Below are 23916 nucleotides of genomic sequence, written 5' to 3'. Positions count from 1 at the left end.
TTGACTTGAGCCTCCATGGTTGAAGGTCGCTATTAAAGAAAATAGCAAGGGTTATTGTTGGAATTGGAAGGTGATGAGGGGCTTGGTTTTGAATAACACCATTTCTCATGGAGACCATGGAGTCGGTGGCAGAGTTGGTTGCGGGACCTTGACCTTCCCTCACTTCCTTCCAACTTTGCATTTAATATTTTTCACGGCATTTATTTTGGACTGCCCCTCTAACTTCCTCATATAAATTCAATTAATTTGTTTCAATTAATAAAAAATTGATTTAAAATCAATATATTATTTTTATATGGGACTTCAAACTCATTTAAATTTTTTAAATAAAGATTAATAATTTAATATTATATAAATCTTTTATTAAATTTAATTATATTTGATTTTCTTTAATATTTTTAATAACACAATCAAATATGAAAAAATTATCTTCCTACCATTTTTCTTTCTTATCTTTAATTTTTTTTAAGAACCAAACATAACCTTAATCTCAATAACCTATGCCCTAACAAAATTTATTAAATAGAACTAAGTGTTTTAACGGATTATATGGATTCCGTCATGGACAAATCCGATCCATCCCTCAAGGCCACTCTCTGTTTGATGGATGGTGTCAACTCTACTAGGGGCATTGTCTAAGCCCAATTATTAGTTGGACCAATTTTTGTGACTGGCCCACTCCTTTCATCATTATCCCATTCCCTAAACAATTTAGATTTATTTACTACAGATTTCAACTCCCTACCCCTACAAGCCTGGCCTCATTCAAGCCCACATGAAATAAATAAATAAATAAATGTATATATATGATTGGGAAGCATGAGATCGCAAGAGTCCCAAGTGACAAGGTATGAAGATGTGGAGATGGATGACGTAAAAGTTAATTGGGCATGTCATAGTGATGATTGATGTGCCCACTCTTGAAATAAACCCCCTATTATATTAAATTTAAGCAATGAGACATCCATGGATACTTCTAAAATTATTAAATTTTGCTTATCCCATACATTTGTCACCATATGTAACTAAAGTTGTACCATTTATTCATTTTTGTCCTTTTTAAGTCATTATAATGACACACAAACTTGCAAGCAAAGTTGATCCAAACTTTGATTCTCACATTATTATTATTATTTTAATTAAAAAAATAAATTTTAATTTATTAGTTTGATCTTGGCCACTACTTTCAATTCCAAATCCAATGACCTTTGCCTCTCATCTGCCTTCCTGTTCTCAAAATCCCCATATTAAATAAACCACCTTTAGAATCATGTGATTAAAGTAATTGGATTTGGGTTCATGGCCTCTAAGTGCTTTCCTTCTACTTTTGTTTAATATTCTTTTGTTGCCGCCAAAATCAAGACTTTTGAGACAAACTATGATTAATTATTTATTAATCCTAGTTTGCTTAGACCCTTCAAAGCTACTTTTTAGACTCAAAAATACGTTTAATAATTTTTTAATAAAAATAATTTTTTGAAAGTTTATTTTAAAGTCTAATTTTTTAAAAAACATATTTTAATTATTTTAATTTATTTTTTAAAATAACTATATGAATGAAAAATAAAGTATTACATATAAAAATCATTTTAAAAATAATAATAAATATGCTGAAAGCATTTTAAGTTTACAAACAGATTTTTATTTTAAAAACATTACAAAATTCTTTTCTAAAAACTATTATAAAAAAGTAATAATTTATAATTATTTTTCTAATATGATATGGCAATGTATCATATTAGTAAAGTAGTACCATGTTTATATAATCATTGCTACATGTTTAAAAGTTCTAGTCTATGCATGACTTGGTACAAAGTGTGTGCCAATACCCCACCACAAGAAAACTTCAAAATTTTTCTGATTTTTTTTTTTATAGAAATAATCCAATCCTTAAATGTAAATAAATTTCGATTCATGTGTCAAGAAACATTAATATATATTTTTTGAACAAATCAAAAGATAAATAAATTTCATGGTCCATTGTAACATTCCTAGACAGCTTAGAGTGAGATGAATCATTTCACTCACAAAGTCTTCCTTAAGATCAAGATCTTAAATTTTTAATTTTTTTTTTAATTTTTAAATAAAGTTAGGAGGCAGTGATTATTAAATAAAAAAATGAATAAATGATCCCATGTGGCCAACCCATAAAATGCTGTCACATTGTCCCATGTGCCCTAATAATAAATAATTCACCTTCTTTAATCCTAGAATGTGATGCAAAATTTCTACTGTTGTTGATTTTTGCCATGGTTTTTTGTGTAGCAGACAGCTTATGGATGTTAGGTGAATAATATCACCTTTCTATTTATTTGTCTTTGATTTTGTAACAAAGCAAGATCCAAAAAAGACAGCATATTTCAACGTAAATCCTTGTAGCAATTGCCTCCTCTCCTCCATTTGCCCTGGGATTTTGTTTTGATTTTTTATTTATTTATTAAAATCACCTATTGGTTCATCGAAAATTTATATTTAAGTAAATAAACATTAAACTAGAATATTTAGGTTGTGTTTATTTTTTAACTGAATAAAAAAAATTAAATATAATTGAACTGTTGATATCAACTAAAATAATTTAACTAAACCTATTTATAATAAGTTGACTTTAGTTATGTCGATTGATACAATATGTTATTTTTAGGTTAATATAAAAAATCAAATATTTCGACTTTTTTTATTCAATCAAAAAACAAATATCATTTAGTACATACCGAAAATTTTGTTATTTAATACAAATCAGTTTCAAGACTACTCAATTTTCATAGGTCATAAAGTATCATGTGTTAAATATGATATTGATTTTGAGTTCAAATTTTATAAATTTAAATTTTAAAGAAAATTAATAGTTTAACATAATATTGGAATTTTGTTTTATGAGAGTTTGCAGATTTGAGCCTTTTTCCACATGTGGGTATGGAACCCACATGAGGGAGGGTATTATATGCATATTAAGCTCAAATTATACAAATTTAAACTTTATAAAAATTGATAGTTTTACATTATGATCCTATTTATATTGATTTTGAAGAAGTGAAAACTATTTTTTTTTTAATATCAAGAATAGCTTTTATATCTAATTAGTTAATTTTATTAAAAAGCCTTATAACTTATAAAAAAAAAGCTTAATATAAAACTGCGAAACATATTATTATTTTTAAAAACTATATTTTAATTTATACCAAAAGTTTTATTATTTAATAAAATTTTAATAATATCAATATTATCCTCTAAAAATTATAACTTTAGTTTCAACTTCAATTTCAATTTTCAAGTAAAACTAAAAATAAGAAGTTATCTCATATGAAATCTCTACTTGTTTTTGTTTGTTTTAGTACAAATTATCTAAAATTTGATTCATCATTTAAAAAAATGAAAAAACCATTAAACTTGTTCAAATCGTTAGATCAATTCAGAAAAACAATTACCTTAATCATTAAAATTTGAAAATACATGATAATAGTTTCTTGGATAGTAGAATTAGTGGTCCATGTGAAGCAAAATATCAGGATCTTGACCTATCCCATATGAGCCCACGTTGAATAGTAGTATTTCACGTCTCTTGAATGATTATTTTGGTCAACCCGTTGATTATTTGCTGGATGGAAACCCTAAATAAGTTTGATTTTCACAATAATGATCTATCACGGGATGATGAGATTTGCATACATTTTGATGCCTTGTCTAGTTGTCTTGACTGGCAGCTACAATTTTGTAGCCATCAAAATGAAAATTAGCAAAATTAAAGAAAAAAAAAAAAAAAAAACCTTCTAGAAGCTTGACGCCGACGGGCTTGTGACCAACCTCTGATTTGATTGTTACGTTGATGTTCATAAAAGTTTTCCTTTTTTATGAAAGTATGAAGACGACCTTTCTGGTGGGGAAAAATGTCAATCGAAGTCGGCTAGTCCGATGATAGGCATTAGGCACCCTCCCTCATTGCTTGTTTTCCAGGATTTGCTACATTAGTCACATGATTTTTATATTAAAAAATATAAAAATAAAAATAGACAGACATTGATATTGGAAGGGAATACTAGCTAGATGAATTAAGTGAATTAGACTAAAGCACAATTACGGTCACATTTGGGATCCATAAGAATCCTTCGATAATGATTTTCTAAAAATGACTTAGAAATAGTAAATCAAATGAGTGATAATAGACCGCTATAAGATAACGGGAAGTGAAAAAAAAATACATAAAATACTATGTGCTATTATAACAAAATGAATGATCTACATATATCTATTATTTACAATATTGTTCACAAACCCATCATCATTTCATTTTTTTTTTCCGTTATGACTTATAATATTTATACGGATATTTATAATAGTTTGCATTATTTTATAAGATAATTAAATATTAAAATGATACATTAACATCAAAGGTAAACATCAAGTTGAAAATCGATTTTCATACTATTCATAATGACCCATTCATTTCTATATAAAAATTATATGTTTTGAGTCATTTCTGAACCTAATGGATCATCACAATTTTAAAACACTTATATATTACATGCAAACATAACGCTTTCATCACATAATTACGAGGTCAAATAAGAAGATATCCTAAACAAATAAAGGTACATGTCCTCAAAAATTCGTGTATATATATATAATACAAAAAACTTTTTTCTCTTATATATATCATATCATTCATTCCATTATACTCTCAATTATGTGTTCACGTTAAATTACATATCTTCCATTTTTTATCACATCTTTATATATGTCGTGTAATCTTCACAAACTCATCATCTTGGTCTCATAATATTTTTCTTCTCATAATTAAAAAAAAAAACAAAATAAGTTTAATAACTTTTCTTATACAACGTATTATAATATTTCTAACACTGTTACGGTATTGTAATATTCGATATTTTTTTATATCAAATACAAATTTGAGAAACTTTCCCTTAAACAACACTTAAAGCGATTTTCTGTGGACGTAAAAATCAGTCGTGCTTCACACTTGATCGACATGTCACATCAACGCAAACCGTACGATAAAAATTGTGAACAACCCAGTGGTAGGGGAGATGAACCATGTGGCCTAGCTGAGCCGTTGTTTAAAGGTGGGTTGACCAACTCCTCCAAGGGGTGAAAGGCCAAAGAAAACAGGGGTTCATATACCATTAAAGAAAATAGTAAGGGCTATTGTTGGAATTAGAAGGTGATGAGGGTATTTGTTTTGAATAGCACCATCTCTCATGGAGACTATGTGGTCATGACTCATGGGTGGCAGGGTTGGTTGCAGAACCTTGACCTTCCCAAACTCCCATCCAACCTTTCATTTAATATTTTGGGTTAATTTCGTTGACCTCCCACGTGTTATGGCTAAATATATCTAGTTGCATAAATTTGAAATTTCAGCACAACACCTCATTGTTTTGATTGAGAAGAGATATAAGTGAAACTAAAAAAAAAAATTAAAAAAATTAATTAATTAAAATAGATGAAATAATTTTTATATTTGTGGTTATAATTTATTTTATGTTTTTTAAAAAAAAAAATAATCAATTTTTGATGTAAATGACTTTAATTATTTTAAGTATTTACGTGTAGTTTAAAAAAAAATATATATTTTTACGATAAAAGAATGATGATATTTTAATAAAACCTTGACAAAAAATTGTGAAAGGTTAGCTTTCTAAAATTTGATTTTCAATGGTCATTTTAATCAAATAACTTAAAAAAAATTGAAGAGGTATTTGATGAAATTTCAAGTTTATGAGGACCAAATGTATTTAACCGAAATTTTAAGAAATGTAAATGAAATTAACCCTAATATTTTTCTCTTGCCTTCTCTAAATTCATGGTATAAATTCATTAATTTGTTTCTAATTATACAATAATCGTAAGATGAGAAAATTGATTTGACATAAAAGTATTTTTTGGAGTATGTTTGAACATAATAAATAAAAATAAAATTTATGATTTTGGTAATATGTTATATGATTTTTGAAACCCTATTTAAGAATCATTGCAAATTATTTTTCTCAATTTTTAAAATTTTATAAAAAATAAAGTTTTTATCTAAATACTAATAAATTTTTGTTAAAAAAGCATGAATGACAAAATTGCTGTGGATAAAAGTCCAATGTGTAAAAGCCCTTTTTGGAAGCAACCCAACTTTCAATGGAATTCTTATTTCAGCATAAAATGCAAAAATAAAATATTTTTGAAAATGAAAACATCTGTTTTGAAAAAGTATTATGATATTCCCAAATGGCCAGAGGTTGTTCAGACTGCTTTAATACTTGATGGGTCCAATTTGGTTGCTGGCCCTTGACCTTCTCTACTCTTTCATAAAGCTTTGCATTAAATAATGCCAACTTGCTTTCAATTTGGCCACCCTCATAAACCTCCCCCATAACTATGAACTAAAATAATTTAAAAAAAAATTAAGAAATAAATTTAAAATTATGTCAGTAAAATAAAAAAATAAAAAAAATAAAAAATAAATTCACTGTATAAATTATGCTTAATCCATAATTTGAGTAGAAATCATCTTAATTACCATACAATAGTTTCTTCAAGACATGAGGACTTCTGCTACAATTTGTATGGCTCAGGTTCTAATATCAAACACATAAATTTATGGATCTGTCATCCATATACAAAGGAAGTCCTGTTCTGATGGCTCTTCATGAAGCTTTTTGAGGTTCAAGCCCACCCAGATCTCTCCAATCTTTTGAGAAAAAGAACAGATTCATATGATTCTCTTTGGTGTCAACATATATCAGGATAAGGCCAGACACCCATGTCTCCCCACCCACATGTTTCTGCAACCTTAGAAAAGAAATGAAGTGGGAGCTTCCTTTGTATGGTATGTGCTTTCTGTATTCCTTCATCTGAATCCTGCTCCTTTCCACATAATCCGCAGAGTTCCTGCAACTTCCCCCCCATTTCATGCCCAAGTGAAGAGTGCCCGTCTGTTGTCATTGTTGATTCTCTTCTTTCTTGCCTGAATTCTGCTGGGTCTTTGTCAGTTTTTTGTGTTTTTTTTTTGAGTCAGAAAGATATAGAAGGTATGTAATCGCTGTTACTCAGCTTACCATGCCTCCTTATCTGCTTCCTTAGTTTTGTAATTTAGGTTTAATTTTTTCTTTTTTTCAGTTTCTGCAATTTTCTCCCATTTCACGGCGGAAGGAGTACATGTTAGTTTTCATATATGATCTCTTCGTTTGTTACCTGAATTCAACTGGGTTGTCGTTAAGTTTGCTGTGCCTGTGATTAATTTTGCTTAAGTCAGCTCAATATAGGTGACAATTTTGAGTTCTCTAGCACTGTAAATTTCACCGCACAGTTTCTGAAGATTCAACTGCAACTGGTTGGCTCAATTTCAAAATTTACAGTTTGTTTTCTTCTAGTTCAATTGTAAACAGTCTCTCCTTTCTCGTCTTTCCCCTTTTGGTCCTTTTATTGCCAGAATTCGGTCCCTTTCATTCTCTCTGATTCTTCTGTTGCCACAAATTTTCCCAAGTTTAGCTGAATTTGGGTTCTTAATAGGTACAGCCATGGTAACTTTTGGTCTCATTCATTCTATGGGCTCCTCTTTGTGTTTGTTTCTTCTCCTGCTTTCTGAAACTTGTATGGCTAGTATTCAACATCACGGGAAGGTCGAGCCTGGCTTTGAAGGGTCTCAAATGAATTGGATTGATAATGACGGGCATTTTCTTTTATCAAACAACTCAGATTTTGCTTTTGGATTTGAGGCCACGAATGATGTCCAATTGTTTCTACTAGTTGTTATCCACCTTGCTGCTAAGAAAATAATTTGGACTGCAAATAGAGGGTCCCCAGTTCAGAATTCTGATAAGTTTGTGTTTGATGACAAGGGGAGGGTGTTCCTACAAAAGGGGAATAGGACTGTTTGGTCCCCAGATACTGCTGGCAAAGCTGTTTCTGCAATAGAAATGCAGGACTCAGGAAATTTGGTTTTGGTAGGGAATGAGGGTCAACCAATTTGGCAGAGTTTTGATCATCCTACAGACACTCTTTTATCCTACCAGAATTTTTCAGAGGGAATGAAGCTTGAAAGTGATCTTACCAATGATAATATCAGCTATTATCTCGAAATCAAGTCAGGTGATATGATTCTTTATGCAGGTTACCGAACTCCTCAGCCTTATTGGTCTATGAAGAAGGAAAACCTAAAAATTGTAGAAAAAGATGGAGACCCCGTTTCAGCGTCGATTGAAGGCAATTCTTGGAGATTCTATGATAGTAACAAAGCCTTACTGTGGCAATTTGTTCTCTCACAAAATGCTGGTACAAATTCCACTTGGGTTGCAACTTTAGGAAGTGATGGCTTTATCTCTTTCACTACTTTATCAGATGGGGGACTTTCGCAAGTACAGAAACAGATACCAGGGGACTCTTGCAGTTCGCCAGGATTTTGTGAAGCCTATTATATTTGTTCCAGTAACAGGTGCCAGTGCCCTTCAGTTCTTAGCTCCAGGCCTAACTGCAACACGGGGATCGTCTCTCCATGCAAAGATTCCACAGAGCTTGTAAATGCTGGGGATGGATTCAACTATTTTGCAATTGAGTTCATCTCACCCTCTCTTTCAGATACCGACTTAAATGGTTGCAAAAACTCTTGCCTCAGTAACTGCTCATGCCTTGCATCGTTCTTTGAAAACAGCACTGGGAATTGCTTTCTGTTTGACAGTGTAGGAGGCTTGCAGACCACTGATGGACAGGGTTTTGCTATGTATATTAAAGTCTCAAGTAGTGGAGGTGGTGATGTGAACCCTGGTGGGGACGGGGGTGGAGGCAGCAAGAAACACTTCCCATATGTTGTGATCATAGCTGTTTCTACTGTACTTGTAGTTATTGTCTTAGTTTATGTGGGATTTAGATACTCAAGGAGGAAGAAGTCCCCTGAATCTCCTCATGATCATACTTCAGAGGAGGATAATTTCTTGGAGAGTTTGTCTGGGATGCCAATCCGTTTCAGTTATAAAGATCTCCAAACTGCAACTGATAATTTCTCTGTGAAGCTTGGGCAAGGAGGATTTGGATCTGTATACCGAGGGGCACTCCCTGATGGGACGCAATTGGCTGTGAAAAAATTGGAAGGCATTGGTCAGGGAAAGAAGGAGTTTCGAGCTGAAGTTAGCATCATTGGCAGCATCCACCATCTCCACTTGGTCAAGCTAAAAGGCTTTTGTGCTGAAGGAAGTCATCGGCTTCTTGCTTATGAGTTCATGGCCAATGGGTCTCTTGATAGATGGATCTTCAGGAAAAACAGAGAGGGCGTCATGTTGGACTGGAACACAAGATTCAATATTGCATTGGGCACAGCAAAGGGACTGTCTTACCTTCATGAAGATTGTGATGCCAAGATTATTCACTGCGACATAAAACCAGAAAACGTGCTTCTGGACGACAACTACCATGCCAAAGTCTCAGATTTCGGTTTGGCAAAGCTGATGACTCGTGAGCAGAGCCATGTTTTCACCACTCTGAGGGGCACCAGGGGTTACCTTGCACCTGAGTGGATCACAAACTATGCCATATCAGAGAAGAGTGATGTTTATAGCTATGGGATGGTGTTGCTTGAGATCATTGGAGGGAGAAAGAACTATGACCCCTCCGAGATTTCAGAGAAATCCCATTTCCCCACTTATGCCTTTAAGATGATGGAAGAAGGGAAGCTGAGAGATTTACTGGACTCGCAGCTGGAGGTCGATGAAGAAGACGAGAGGGTGTCTACCGCAATTAAAGTTGCAATGTGGTGCATACAGGAAGATATGCATCAGAGGCCATCAATGATGAAAGTAGTCCAAATGCTAGAAGGCCTGTGTGCTGTTCCTCAGCCGCCCACCACTTCCCAAATGGGATCCCGATTTTACTCCGGCTTCTTTAAATCAATCAGCGAAGAGGGGACTTCATCAGGACCATCAGACTGCAATAGTGATGCATACCTCTCTGCCGTGAGGCTTTCAGGACCAAGATAACAGTTGCTCAAGAGTTCCATTCGGATTCAGAAAGCCTTCTTGGAAGATTAGTTAGGAGTCTTATACTCATTTTGATCTACCTTTTCTTGTATAAATTTTTGGAATTGTATGTGCAATAATCACCCAAATTTTGTTAACACCCAGTTCACCGCTTGTTTGCTTAGGTGCTTGCTCTGTAAATGAAGAGTTGTAACAATGCTTCTGCTTGTATGAAGTGCCATGATCATTCAGTATGAGTTTAGCTGTCTTCTAGTTCTCTGTATAATCTGCTTTCCAGGCTCCAATCCACATATCCAATACATATTCCAGAAACTTGAAAGTATTTTTAAGGAAGAAAGATGTCAGGGATTCAAGTTATCAAGCCTCGATACGATTTTAAGGTGATATATTAAGGAGTATGAGGAGTGCTTCGTCAAAGACGTGACAAAGATGTGTAGGTGGAAGTGGAACATCAATACAAGACTATAGGGTAGTGGCGTCCAAACCAGGTAAAACTTAGAGGCTACTTTTAAAGTTGGTAGAATTTTATTAATGTCAGTAGACTTGTGGCCTTACATTGTTGGGTTGAGATATCTCTACATGAGATTTTTTGTATTATCTCCCAAGTTGATGGAATATTTTTGAATTATCATGACTAATATCAATTCTCATAGAGCTAATTAAAAAACCAAAACAGTTTATTTAATTTAATCAATATGAGTAGGGCCATGTTCACTTAGCAAGTACGATTAAGGGTGTAAGCAAAAATTAAAAAAAATCGATAAATCGATCTAACTCAATCAAAATCGATCATATTAGTTTGGTTTTAAAAAATAAAAAAGGTCGATTTGGTTTGAGAATTTTAAAAACCGATCTTGCCGATTCAGTTTTTTATTTTCTTGTCTTTTGATCGATAAAAATTGAATCAAATTGATATTCTAAAATTTATATATAATTGTTTGATATTTGATTAAAAAAAATTATATTAGATTCTATTAAAGTAGATCAGATTAATTTTAAATACATTTAATATATTTTTAACATAAAATTCAAGTTAGTTTCAATTAATTTTAAAAATAAATTAGACTTAGAGCCTAATATAAACTCAAATTAATAGGATTTGAGCTCAAAACAAATACAAATCTATAACTAAGTTTAGCACTAAAAAATATTAATAAGTTAGGTCAAAATTGATTTACAAAAATTTAACCAAACTAACCTAAAAAAGTTTGATTTAATTCAGTTTTTTTACTTCAAATATAGTTAGTTCGATTTTTATCATGATTATATTAGTTTGATTCTTTTTATTTATTTATTTATTTATTTATTTTTATCTAAAAAGTGGTTGAACCAACCTTATTTACACCTTTACTTACCATCTTGGATTTAGACATGATACTGGTGGTGTTTGTTTTTTTACTTAATTCTAAATATAACCTTAATACTTAATAGTATTAAATATTAGGTTGTTTGTTTTTGTAGTATTTTATTTCTATTAAGTATTACAAACTAAAAAAAAACCATTGTGTTATTTTTTCTATTTAGAAAAAGTTACATATTTTGGTTTTTTCTATTTAATAAAAAGTTTATAATAAGTCATAAAAAAGTAAAAAAACAAACAACCTAAATTCTAAAACTAAATGGTTTTTAGCAAAAAGCAAAAAAAACAAACACCACCTTAGAACTTGTTGGACGAAGTGATTTAAAAAAAAAAAAAATTTAAATGGATGAAAACAACTTCTATTTATTATTTAAAAACTATTTTATATTTTATTTTATTTTTAAAAATTGTTTTTAGAATTAAAATTTTTTAAGATATTTTTTTTATTTTAAAAAATAGAAAATTACTTTTAAATTACCGTGTGAAACAGGCTTTAAGTTTTGAAAGTAATGTAAAAATATTTTTTATTTAATTAAAATTTTAGCATGTTAAAATTATCTACAATTTTCAAACAACTGGAATTTGTGGTGAAGCACGTAGACTTGGGCCGGCCTTATCCGCCATTTTTCCGTGGACTTGACCTCATCTGATCCGCTCACCTATCGACATGGAAAAGACTCCCAGCAAATGGGGAAGCATTCTCAACAGCCCGTTTGTTGAAGATGGCTTCCTATGGCTTTGACCACTCTCTCCTTTGCCCACTCTCCCCATTCTCCTGCTCCGGCAAATTCAAATTTCCCGCCAAAACTCCACTCTCAACTGTCGAATTTTGTGCCAAAGCTTCCAAGTCTTCCTCCGTCGCCACCACCGCCATCGAAGATTCGAGTAAACACTATCCCTTTTGGTTTCTACATACTGTGTTTGGCTGCCGAGAAAATCGAAGAAAATTAATAATTCATACTTTTGTTTTACCTTTTCTCAGCCACCAAACTGGTTATTAACGTTGTTTGGTTTTAAAATTTGAATCTCATTTTATGTGTTGGTTTCGCTTTGTGATGCAAGTCAGCCAAATAGTTGTAAAATTGTATTAGACATGGTTAAATGGAGTCTTTTGAATAAAATAAAATATTTAAGATTCAGTATTTTCTTTTCTTTTCTTTTTTCCTGCTTTTTCTTAGCAAACAATTAGGGCATTTATTAAATTGTTTGCCTTCTCAATGGAATTTTTATGAAAAAATATTCTCAATCCCAGCTGCATACTTCTTAAAATGATTTGAACTTCAGAAATAGTCAGACAATGTCTCAAGTGGAAAAATTGTCCCTTCTAATTTTTACCTTGTTGGGGTTAGTTTTCCCTTATATTCTGTTGGTTCCAGAGAAAACTCTGGAGGATAAATTTTGAGTTTTAGGTTTTGGTTGTTGAGTTTCTTATGAAAAGGAAAACCTCTTTGTGAGCCACATAATGATACAATGTGTAATGGGTGATTGTTTCCTTCCTTTTGGTTTCTCAGCAACTAACATGACATTGTTTCAATTATTTGTATTTTTTCTGAAACATTCTTCCATTTCTATGCTCACATTCTTGGGTCAGTTTGGAGTTTTAAACATAGTGGGTTGATTATAAGAACTTGTTAGGGTTTCTGAATTTGCCATTTTAGATTCTTCATCATGAAATAGGAAAATAAAGATCTTCATTTTGACTTGTGCATTTATTGTGTTTGTTTTATTTGATCACAGATCAACCCTGCTTTGGTGTTTCATATGGACGAAGGGAACTTATAGTCATATCCACACTACCATTTCTTCTTCCCGTGCACGAGTCTATGCAGAAATTTGGTGTAAAGGCTGCAGAGTAAAAATTAAAGAAAATCCTGCTTTTCTCAAATTTTATTACTTCAGTTTGAATCATAGCTTAATTTGAATGAGAAACAAGTTATTTGTTTACTGTTATAGATGGCTCAAATAGATGTATGAAATATCACTTCCTAGGTGTTACTTCGAGTGATTCCACTGGTCAAACGGCTATAGTTTGTAAAGGCTTTTATGAGCACCCTTTGCTGTGGGCTTATGGGAGCTCCCTCAAAAATTGGTCTTAGTGCCATAATCTAATCCACATACCACATCATGATGTCAGACCTGGTTCTAGGTGTTCAAATTTTACATTTGGGACCAACTCGTGGTCCTTAAATGATACCATGGTCTCCATTAAAAACTATGCCAAAATCATGCTGATGAAAGTGAAAGCTTGTAGTGTGACCATGGAAGCACCCTCATGGTAGCCTCCTCCTCTCTCATTATTGCCTACTTGCTTTTGTTTGTGTGTGTGCGCACGCATACATGTGTGTCATGTGGAGGGTGGGATGCATTAGGTTTACAATTGTAGGCATTTTGTGTTACTTCATCAATTTCTTTTCCTGAATTGACATTGTAGGTTAGGTACTACTGAATATCTGCTAATGAAAGAGGAGGTAAGGAAGGTTTTGTCGAAGGGCAAGGCTGCTGGTGTACTTCGCCTTGTTTTTCATGATGCTGGGACCTTTGAAATGGATGATAATTCAGGTACTTCTTTGGTGGTAATGATGTTGGGAAAAGATGCTGATGTTATGATAATATGTTTAATGCTTATGTTATCATATACTCGGTGTGGCCTGCCTTTAAAACATGTTATTCATTTTAATTTAAATCCTTTGTCTTGTTAGTCTTAACTGTTGGACCTAGTTTGTTTGCATTAAAAATTTCAATTTGGCATTCAGGCTAAGTTGGTTGATCTGAACTTGCATCATATGATATAGGTTCTTTAAATTTCAAGAACTTGAAACACCCAATAAATAATTGATGAATTTCCTGGATTTCATGATGTCAGACTAGCCACAATATCTAACCATGAAAGAAACAAAGAAAATAGGGCAAACAATCTTACAAACAAACAAGACTTTTGTTATTCAGCAGTGCATATACATCCTTGGATGGTAGGAGAACAAATTTACTATCTTTGAGAATTAGGATTGTTAGAGTCTCTCACCTCTCCTCTCACTTTTTGACTTCCTTCATTTGCTAAGTACTAGAAGATCCTCAATGAGACTCTGGTCAATGCATCAAACTGGATCAATTAATCCATTTCTTCATGGTATGTGACACTGTAATCTTGTTGGTGTCTTACATTCATGGAGGCTGTGGTGGCATTCACCTGCCCAATGACACATTGTGTTTTGCCTTCTTGTCTATGTGCTACTTTAATACCTCCCATATGGCACTAGGTGCAATTCTTAAACTAGCCTGACATCCCTGGACATATCTCTTCTAGCTGCATTACCACCAATCAAGGCTAGTGAAGTGAAGGTGGCAAAGACCCTATGCGAGCGTTATTGAAAAGGCCCCTTACTATGAATAGGTTATTTAAATAGGGTATTAGAGGCTTATTAATAACAAAGAAAGATTTTCTACAATCTTAAGCAGGCTAATTGCCATTAAACTACAAGATCTTATTTCAGTTGTCTCATAGAGGCACTGAATGGGAGTGCCTATTAATCATGAGTCATGACTCTCATTGATGCAAAGCCGTGGTAATAACTGATTGTGGGACAAAGAGCACTGAACTTTTTGTGGTTGAAATGTTTCCAAATCAAAATTGTGATATAAGATTTCATGTTCCATTTTTTTTATGTTTCATATTTCTATTGGTTCTTAGTCCAATTATAATTTGCAGTTCATCTTTTGTCAAATTTCTATTCATTTTCTTGTTCCGTTGTCTAGTGATCTGCTCTGTTATTTCCTCTGCAGGTGGCATGAATGGTTCCATTGTGTATGAACTTGATAGACCAGAAAACACAGGTCTAAAAAAATCTTTGAAGGCATGCTCTATGATAAACCTTTTGTTTTTTATGCACATAATTTGTGTCCACATATGCATCTAGCCATCTCAGTATTTTTCTTTTCTCATGTTTCAAAGTTCTAAAATTACTTGAACATATATCCAGACTGGTCAACTTTTATAGGATCTCCTACCAGCTAACTCCTAGGTGGATGCATTGTTGTTTAGATTCTAGAGAAAGCGAAGAGTGGAGTGGATATGGTACAACCAGGTTGTTGTTTTCTGCAATGGCATCGTCAAATTGTTTTAATGTTAATGGATGATGCAATCAGATGCTAACTTCTTATGTTTGCTCCTTAATTAGTATCATGGGCAGACATGATTGCTGTGGCTGGAGCTGAAGCAGTTTCAGTATGCGGTGGTCCAAAAATCCCAGTTCAGTTAGGCAGATTAGACTCAATGTAAGGGGCAACCTTTTAACATACAATTTGACAAGGAATACAACTTACTTAGCTCAATTAAACTGGGTATCTTAAGATGGTATATGTAAATAATCCTCAAACTTGAGCTTTGAATGAGTATTGGAGTTATTAACCAAGCAGGGCTAATTTTGGTGGAAAAACTGTCAAAATTTCTCTATATCAGCCCTGCAAAGTTGCTACTCAACATTATAGAACTTTGAAGAAAAAAACATGGAGTTCATATCTTAAGTAACTACTTTTGTTTTCCTTATAGGGCACCTGATCCTGAAGGGAAACTTCCTGAAGAATCTTTGGATGCTTCTGCCTTGAAGCAATGCTTTCAAAGAAAAGGCTTAGCGTGAGTTCACATATTTAACATATATTCTTAATTCACATGTTTGACATATAAAAGCTGTTTAATAAATTTTTCTCTTGTTTTTATAATGAGGTCAATTAGAATTGCTATAAATAGTAGTATCCTAGTGTTCCCAACCAGATCTTATGCCCCCATAAATAATTTTGTTATAGAACACTAATGTTACTGATTTAGAAAACTCTTCTTTATTATTAGATGAAGGCTATCATTTTTATCATTATCTTTTTAGATTATAAAACTGTGGCTTCCTGATTCTCTTGTTACTTCATTTTGTTCTACTTACCCACTATAATTCTAGCACCTGCGTGCTGTCAAGTGATTGGTTCTTATTTCTTATATCATGGTTTGACTCATTTATTTCTGGAATGGACCTGACAGTTATTTCTTGAGATCTGAATAGATCATTTGGAAAATAGTATAATACCTCCAGCAGTATCAGTTGTGCGATGTTTGAATGCCAATCTCAATTGTTGAATTTCAATGATTAGGATAGCTTCACTTTCACGCTATGGTCCAGGATCCAACCCCTGCCATTTCTCCAAGCATGAAGGAGAAAGTTAAGCATTTGAGAAGTTCTATGGTATCAAAGTGGTATGATAGCTCCAACAATCTCAGCCATTCGATGTTTTAACATCAATCTCGACTGTTAGAATTAATGACTAGGTTTAACTCACCTTCATCATGGTGTATGGTAGGAGGTATTGTACTTCCACTGTGTGGTAGCATGACCCTAAGCATTTCTAAGAGCTTGTATAGTTAGCATTTTAATAGAAGCATGAAAACTCTCATTTTTATGTTTGGTCTTTAAGCTTCAGCATTGTTATCCACTTTCTTTGACAGCCTCCATTTCCACGCATAAAGAATGGAAAATGATCTCTTTAAACTTCAGGGTAAGAACCTTCATGTAAAATATTCTTTTGTTCATGTCTCTTCAAATGCTCCAGGCCACACAAATGGGGGGTTTCCTCCATTTCTTCCTTTCCTTTTGAGTAAATTGTGATGCCACACCATCTTCATTTCTCCCTATTCTCCAATAACAAGTGTTAGCCCAAGGGTTCTCCTAATCGGATTTTGATGATAACAAACCATAGTTAAGTTATTAATTGGTTTGAATTGTAAAGAATCTCGGATATTAATTTGGAAATTCATCAAAGGACCTAATGGATACAATATCAAGACATTTGGAAGACTTTTAATCATAGGAAACAAATGTAAGATGAATGCATGGGTGCACTTAGGTTTTACATATCATTTTATGCATCTTTGAAAAACTCGGTTTATTCTTTAAAGTTACAATTTCATTAAAACCTGAGTTTTATCAAATGCACCTTAGGTAAAACATTTCAAAATTGACATATTAATTTACCTAAAGACCTTGCCTAAGTGTTAGAAAAGAAAATAATAGAAAAAGATAGGTTTTCGGGGCCAAAAGGTTGAATCAATTGAGGCACTGGGCCAACCGGCTCAATCGGCCAGGGTACCGGTCGACCAGTTCCCCTTGCCCGATCGAGGTCCAGTCGAGGAGTGGTAAAAACGCTCTCTCTCATCCAGTAGCCTTCCCTTCCAGGTTGAGGCATCCTCCTTCCCGGTTGATCTCTGGTCGCGGTCCGGTTAAAGCAACGGTAACCTGCCAAAGCATTAAATGCTCCAACGGCTAGTGAACCAGTTGACCCCCAGCTCGACCGGTTGAGGTTGCTTTTTGTTTTTCTTGGTTCCCGAGGTTAGAAACCTATAAATTGAGAGCTCCACTTCATTTATGACTTAGAGAACACTTGCATTTAATTGTCTACCCACTTGTTCTTACCTTAAAAGCTCTCGTTTCTTTCTTGGTGCATTAAATCTTCACTTGCATATCTTTTAGTGCACCTTTGTGTTTCATCCTAACTTTGATTTGTATTTGAGTCATTATTGAACTAGGTTGAGAGAAGATCATTCTTGTAAAATTGAGTGTTAAAGCCTTTAAGTGAGTTGAATCTTGAAGAGATTGTGTAAGAGCTCATTAGAGCCGGAATCCAAGTGTAAAGGAGATTAGAAGCTTGGTTGAAGCTTCAAGTTAGTGGAACCCTCACTTGGTTAGGAGCTTGAGGAGAGTGGACGTAGGCAAGGAAGTGTCGAACCACTATAAAATCTGAGTTTGATTTCTCTAACTCTATCTCTTTATATTTGCTTCTATTGTGCTTGAATTTGTTGTGTTGAAAAAGATTTTGAAAAACCCAATTCACCCCCCTCTTGGGTGTTTTTCTCATTTAAGATTAGCCTTTATTTTCTCAACAAGGATAGGTATTCTTTTGGTGGATGGTTGAGTTGTATATTTATCCCATAAGTGCTGCATTAAAATTGAGGTGTTTTTGTAATGCCTATATCTAAGCCATATTGCTTACTAATTGGTGAAACCATATCATTGTTTGTTACATGCTGCAGTACTGTGCCCATGATGTTTAAGATATGTAGGTTTGGAAATTCTGACTCTTAGATTCATACATGCACTCAAAGATCTGCACCAATGTAGCATAGTTTAGAAATTATGACTACTAGAAACCAGTATGGTGGTTAGTGAGTTGTATATATGAATGAAACCTGTCTAGTCTGTCAGAAACCAGTATGGTGGTTAGAGGTCTTATGTCTCAGGCATGTTTTTCCATAATTAACTTGTCAAAGATATCTTGTTTTTAGACTTTGCATGCTGCTGTGTTTTTTTTGGCAGAACACAAGAACTTGTTGCATTATCTGGAGCTCATACTCTTGGAGGTAAAGGTTTTGGAAATCCAACTGTTTTTGACAACTCATATTTCAAGATACTTCTGGAGAAGCCATGGAAGTCTTCAGGTGAATAATGTAATTTGCTTGTCATTATATCAAAGAAATGTCTTGGAAATATGCTGGTCAAAGGGACTTAGAGGAGCAGTATTGGTTCTACTAGCTGCCTGCTGAAAAAGGAATTTTGATAAATGATATAATTGGAACAGGGGAAGCAAGATAGTGATTTGGAAAGCCAGGAGAGAACTCCAATACATATGTTTGTTCAAGTGAAAAATGCTGCTTTCTTTGTCTAAAAATAGTGGCCATTTACCTTATCAGTTTTGCTGTCTCTGATATATTCTGTATGTATCCGCCTACAGTATTTCAAGTGCATCAGTTTGCTCTTGTTCTTATCAATTTCTTTGTTTCTCAAATTTCATATGTTGATTCTATTCTTTGATGCAGATGGTATGTCAAGTATGATCGGGCTTCCTTCAGACCGTGCACTTGTTGAGGATGATGAATGCTTAAGGTTGTTCATCTTCAAAAACCTTCTAAACTTGCCCTTACTCATGCATCATGATATTTTCTTTTCCCTTTTTCCAAGCCCTCTGATTGGGGTGGAAAGAAAAATTCTGAAGCATGCACAGTTCCATATAAATCATTTGATTGGTTCCCACTTAAGATGTCCCTTTAATTACTAAGCATGGTTGCGGATAATCCAAGGAAGTAAATGCAATAGGTTAATACTTCTGATCAGGGTTCCTCTTTTTGTGTGTGTGGACAAAATTATATGATTTGATCATGGTAAGGTTGACTGCAGTTTCCTGACTAAGAATGCCATTGCTTTGTTGTCTACCCAACCAAAGTCATTCTTGGAAGTGTCCCAATTTATTGAGAATTTCCTCCCAATTAACTGAAGCTTTCCCAGCTTTGAGTAACTCATGAATCCAAATTTGTTTGTATAATGAGCCTGATGCGGATGGCCCAACACAATGATTACATGTGTAGAGTGTTCCATAGTGGGATTCATGGTGGCTTCCTGCTGATATAATTCCTAAGTAATCTCATTTTACTTTTAGAATATTCATGTTGGCCCATTTATCTTTGTTTCTCAACTAAAAGAAACTTACATTATGGACAGATGGATCACAAAGTACGCCAACAATCAGAACATGTTTTTTGAAGATTTCAAGAATGCCTACATCAAACTTGTGAATTCTGGTGCAAGGTGGAAGAATTTATGATTATTCCTGAACAACAACGTTTCAACAGAACTCAAACTCATAACAGAGGCTGCCTCCACACGGTATAATGAAAGGTATTCTGGAACGATTATAATTTTGTTCATTCCTGTCATTTGAAATACATGTATTACGCGTATCACAGGAATAAACAAACATTAATAAGTCGAAATTTTTTCGCTTTTTCAGGAAGCTAGAAGAGCTGGAAAGTGGTTATTAAGGAAGTATCCATATTATGCAGCAAAGTGATGGTATGTACCAATCTTGAACCATTTTTGATACCCACTTGAATTGAGCTACTAATCTTAATTGTTATAAAGGGTTTTGAATGTTGTCCTTGCCCACAAGAAAAATGAGAATGTCTTTTCCCACCAAATATTTGGTGCAGCATTTAGTAAACAATCATACCTATGTGCACATGCTTTTATTATTATTATTATTATTATTATTATTATTATTTTGACCTTTTTTTGCATTTAGCAAACAATTATGTCCATGCCCACATGGTTTTATTATCAATTTCTGAACTTTTTTTGTCTTAGGAAGAAACTAGGAAGAGCTCTTTTTCATGGCCCTGAATCCTGATGGAAATGGGAGTCAATTCTAGAAGTCCTGATACAAATCCCTAGTGAAATCTATTTGTTAGTTTTAGCAGGAGCCATTGATAACTCTTTTTATCTTAATGGCTCCGAAACTGGCTCCATTGAAGGGGTTTTGGTGCTTTAGTCACCATCAATGTTGGAATCTATCATAGTCCCGAAGTCATTTAGACGAGACTTAGCAATCTCTTCTGCTTTTTTTGTAGCTGTCCTATTTGTTTTTGCACTCAACCCCAAATGTAGATTAGAATCAAAACCAAGGGAGTGGGAGCCAGCAGCCATGGATCAGCTGCGGGCTAGCTTGGGAATTTGTTATTTATAAAAAGTTTAAAATAAAAATAAAAACATAGGAAAATAGTAAGGCTCTTTTTCATGACTAACTGTTTTTAAAAATAGTTTATGTTCTCCGTAACCAAAAAAAAAAAAAAACAAAAAATGTTTTACGTTGTTAAAAACTAAAAACATGATATTTTTAGTAAACATCTTTTAGTTCTTTTCACTCATTTCTTAGAGGATGTTTTGAAAAATAATTATATAAATATGAAAATTGATTAAAAAATAAAGCACTATATATAATTTTTAAAACATATTTAAAGACATAGAAAACAAGTTAAGAACATTTTAGATTTTCAAACATAGTTTTGTTTTATAAAACATTAGAAAACAATTTTAAAAAATATTTCTCAAAAACCGTTTTTAAAATTATTTTTAAACATATATTTCAAATAGAGCCAAAGATATTAAATCGATATCAACCACACTATCTCAATTATGGAATATGGTATAAATAAATGGAATCAAGATACGAAGTTATAAGAACGAAAGTGTACCTATAATATTACTTGATTGATAGTATCTTATTGATGTCGGTGAAATATGCGTCTATAATATTACTTGATTGATGGTATCTTATCGATGTCGGTGAAAAACATATCGTTGAATATAGTGTTGTAGTAAGACAGGACGTTCAAACTTAAGAATTTTCATAAATATAATATCAATAAACATCCAATGATGTCATCCAAGATGGATATGTAAATCTAAAATCATCCCTACCGTAACTTATCAATAGAAAAGTGAATGAATGTGCTATCAAATCATGTAAAAATAATTAGCTTTATCTTACTAGCAATTAATTGTTTTTTAGATAAAATAATTAAATCCTTGATCTTAAGACATTGCATTTAGATCCAACCCACCAACCCATTAAATTAACGTTTAAAAACATTTAAAATTCACAAACATGAAAATATATTTTAAGTTGCGTAAGAACCAATCTGGCAGATGTCAACCAACAGGGCACAGATTTAAATCCCTTCCCTGTAAGGTCTGAAAATCCCATAATAATCACTTGAATTCAATATTTTAAAAAATTTAAAGAATTCCCAGAATTCGAAGGTTAAATGTTATCTCATCCAATTAAGTTTTAACTTTTTTTTAATTATTTTTTAAAAATAGTTTGGGGAAAATAAATAAAAAATATTTTATTAAAAAAATTATGAATGTGGGAAGATAGACATGAGAAGATGTGGGTGGGTTTCGTTGTTGATGACTACATCGCCTTTCAATTATGGCGAATATGTCCATTCATGAAACGTAAACAAATGGGAAAGTAATCACACAAAGCTATGGACGGAATCAAATGAAAAATGAGATGAGACGACACAACATAAATAAATAAAATGTGAGCAAAATAAAATATTTTAAAATTAGAAAACACTCAGGATTGGAATTTCCCAATAATAAAAAAAACCTGATTTAATATTGGGGAATTAAAATTGCAGAATTGATTGGGAATTTAGAGCTGCCCACTAATTCATGAGGTTTTCTATGAATAGGATGGTTAGAATGGACAGTAGGGGTTCAATCACTTTGGCCTGGCCTTGCCTTTTCAATCTTTTAATGTTTTTTTACTTTATAAGCTAAAGAAAAAAGCAGTCTCTTAATCAAGTCCCCAATGATTTTCAAAGTTAAAAAGCTTCTGTTTGTCAACATTTTCAAAAACAGTTTTTAAAAATAATTTTAAAAAATAAATAAATAAATATGAAACACAGTTTTTTTGGGTTTATTCTGTCAATGTCTCCTTCAAGATACTGTTCTTCATAGCTATAACTATAAGCATAAAAGAAAAGTTCTAAGAAGTATTTTTTTATATTTTAATGATTTCTTATGGTATTTTCCCCCCAAAAAAAACATCTAAAATACTTTAAAATGATTCAAAAAGATAACATGCTTTAAAATAAATTTGAAAAAAATAAAAAACCTATTTTAATGATTTCTTATGGTATTTTCCCCCAAAAAAAAACATCTAAAATACTTTAAAATGATTAAAAAAGATAACATGCTTTAAAATAAATTTGAAAAAAAATAAAAAACCTATTTTCGATTAAAATTTTAACGAAATATGTTTTCTAAATGAGAAAATTATTTTTCCAAATAAATCACACCTTTTTTCAATTTAAAAATATTTTTTATGTTAAAAACGTTTCCTAAAATCATTGTTAAACGAGCTTTAATATTATTCTAATTATCATTTCAAATAATTTTGTAAATGATAAAAAATAATTTTTGAAATATATTAAAAAGACAATTATAAGTTATAACCCTCTTAAAATACCTCACAAATATACACTCTTAATGTATCCTAGTAAAAGGAAAACAAAACCCTAGGCCTTTATACAGAAGTCTTATAATTCCTTATAAGGAATAGGAAACTACTAGGCTGTTAGGGATCATAACTTTAAATCGGATACATAGAGAAATGAATAGAAGTGGGTTAAAAGAGGTGGGCATAGATGCAAAGGCATGGGGACAGAGTAATTGATTTGGGCATAATGATAAAAGCAACAATATGTGTCCAAAGATGTATGCTTGTGGGTCTAGCTTATAATTTCCTAATCCTCGACTCTTTATGTCCTAATCTTTGGCTCCCTTCTTTCCCAAGCTTATCCGAATACTTCTCAATAGTCAATACAAAGCCACATACAATTTATATTGTATTCTTTCACCTTATATTCTTCTCTTTCATCATATTTTCATTTGACCACCTTTTTTTTCGGATATATATGCCTAAAACTCAAACAAAATAACCCTAACTAACAAAACTACGTATATAAAACGACTTATATAAAATTATAATCATCAATTTTATCTGATGTAGAAATTGTTTACTTTAAGTCTAACAAGTTTTCATATATTTAAAATACGTCTATCGATGAAATATTTGGAATTCACTGAATATTTAATTGATAAATGTATTTTAAAGTTGTAAGCGTAAGAATAATATCTATAGAAATATTATTGCTATTATTATTATTATTAATCAAGAGCACAAGGGACATAGGAGATGGGAGGG

General features: G+C 32.6%; 2 protein-coding genes across 4 annotated transcripts; both read left to right on the top strand.

Annotated features, from left to right (window-relative positions):
• The first annotated feature begins 6557 nt into the window (after nt 1–6557).
• On the top strand, nt 6558–10236 carry LOC117913102 (G-type lectin S-receptor-like serine/threonine-protein kinase SD2-5). The gene has a single exon (XM_034828021.1). The coding sequence runs from the start codon at nt 7524–7526 to the stop codon at nt 9969–9971; it is 2448 nt and encodes an 815-aa protein (XP_034683912.1). The 5' UTR covers nt 6558–7523; the 3' UTR covers nt 9972–10236.
• A 1745-nt stretch (nt 10237–11981) lies between these two features.
• LOC117913691 (putative L-ascorbate peroxidase 6) lies at nt 11982–20373 on the top strand. Of its 3 annotated transcripts, none has more exons than XM_034828745.1 (11): nt 11982–12216; nt 13069–13183; nt 13763–13890; nt 15112–15182; nt 15371–15413; nt 15507–15603; nt 15878–15961; nt 18684–18805; nt 18946–19080; nt 19184–19250; nt 19863–19885. In XM_034828745.1, the coding sequence occupies exons 1-9, from the start codon at nt 12054–12056 to the stop codon at nt 18957–18959; spliced, it is 837 nt and encodes a 278-aa protein (XP_034684636.1). In that variant the 5' UTR covers nt 11982–12053; the 3' UTR covers nt 18960–19080; nt 19184–19250; nt 19863–19885. The 3 variants fall into 3 exon arrangements, with proteins under 3 accessions (XP_034684636.1, XP_034684637.1, XP_034684635.1); XM_034828746.1 differs by having other exon boundaries at nt 18684–18814; XM_034828744.1 differs by lacking the exon at nt 18946–19080 and adding an exon at nt 20152–20373 and having other exon boundaries at nt 11985–12216; nt 19863–20039.
• The last annotated feature ends 3543 nt before the right edge of the window (nt 20374–23916 follow it).

Source organism: Vitis riparia, chromosome 4, assembly GCF_004353265.1.
Source record: "Vitis riparia cultivar Riparia Gloire de Montpellier isolate 1030 chromosome 4, EGFV_Vit.rip_1.0, whole genome shotgun sequence".
Lineage (NCBI taxonomy): Eukaryota > Viridiplantae > Streptophyta > Magnoliopsida > Vitales > Vitaceae > Vitis > Vitis riparia.
This window is presented reverse-complemented; position numbering and strand designations above follow the sequence as displayed.

Excerpts from the sequence above, each read along its gene's own strand:
- LOC117913102 (XM_034828021.1), top strand. The coding sequence starts at position 7,524 with ATGGTAACTTTTGGTCTCATTCATTCTATGGGCTCCTCTTTGTGTTTG.
- LOC117913691 (XM_034828744.1), top strand. The coding sequence starts at position 12,054 with ATGGCTTCCTATGGCTTTGACCACTCTCTCCTTTGCCCACTCTCCCCA. Across the intron at positions 15,414-15,506 it reads AGTGGATATGGTACAACCAG|TATCATGGGCAGACATGATT; the intron begins GTTGTTGTTTTC and ends CTCCTTAATTAG. Across the intron at positions 15,604-15,877 it reads TTAGGCAGATTAGACTCAAT|GGCACCTGATCCTGAAGGGA; the intron begins GTAAGGGGCAAC and ends TTTTCCTTATAG.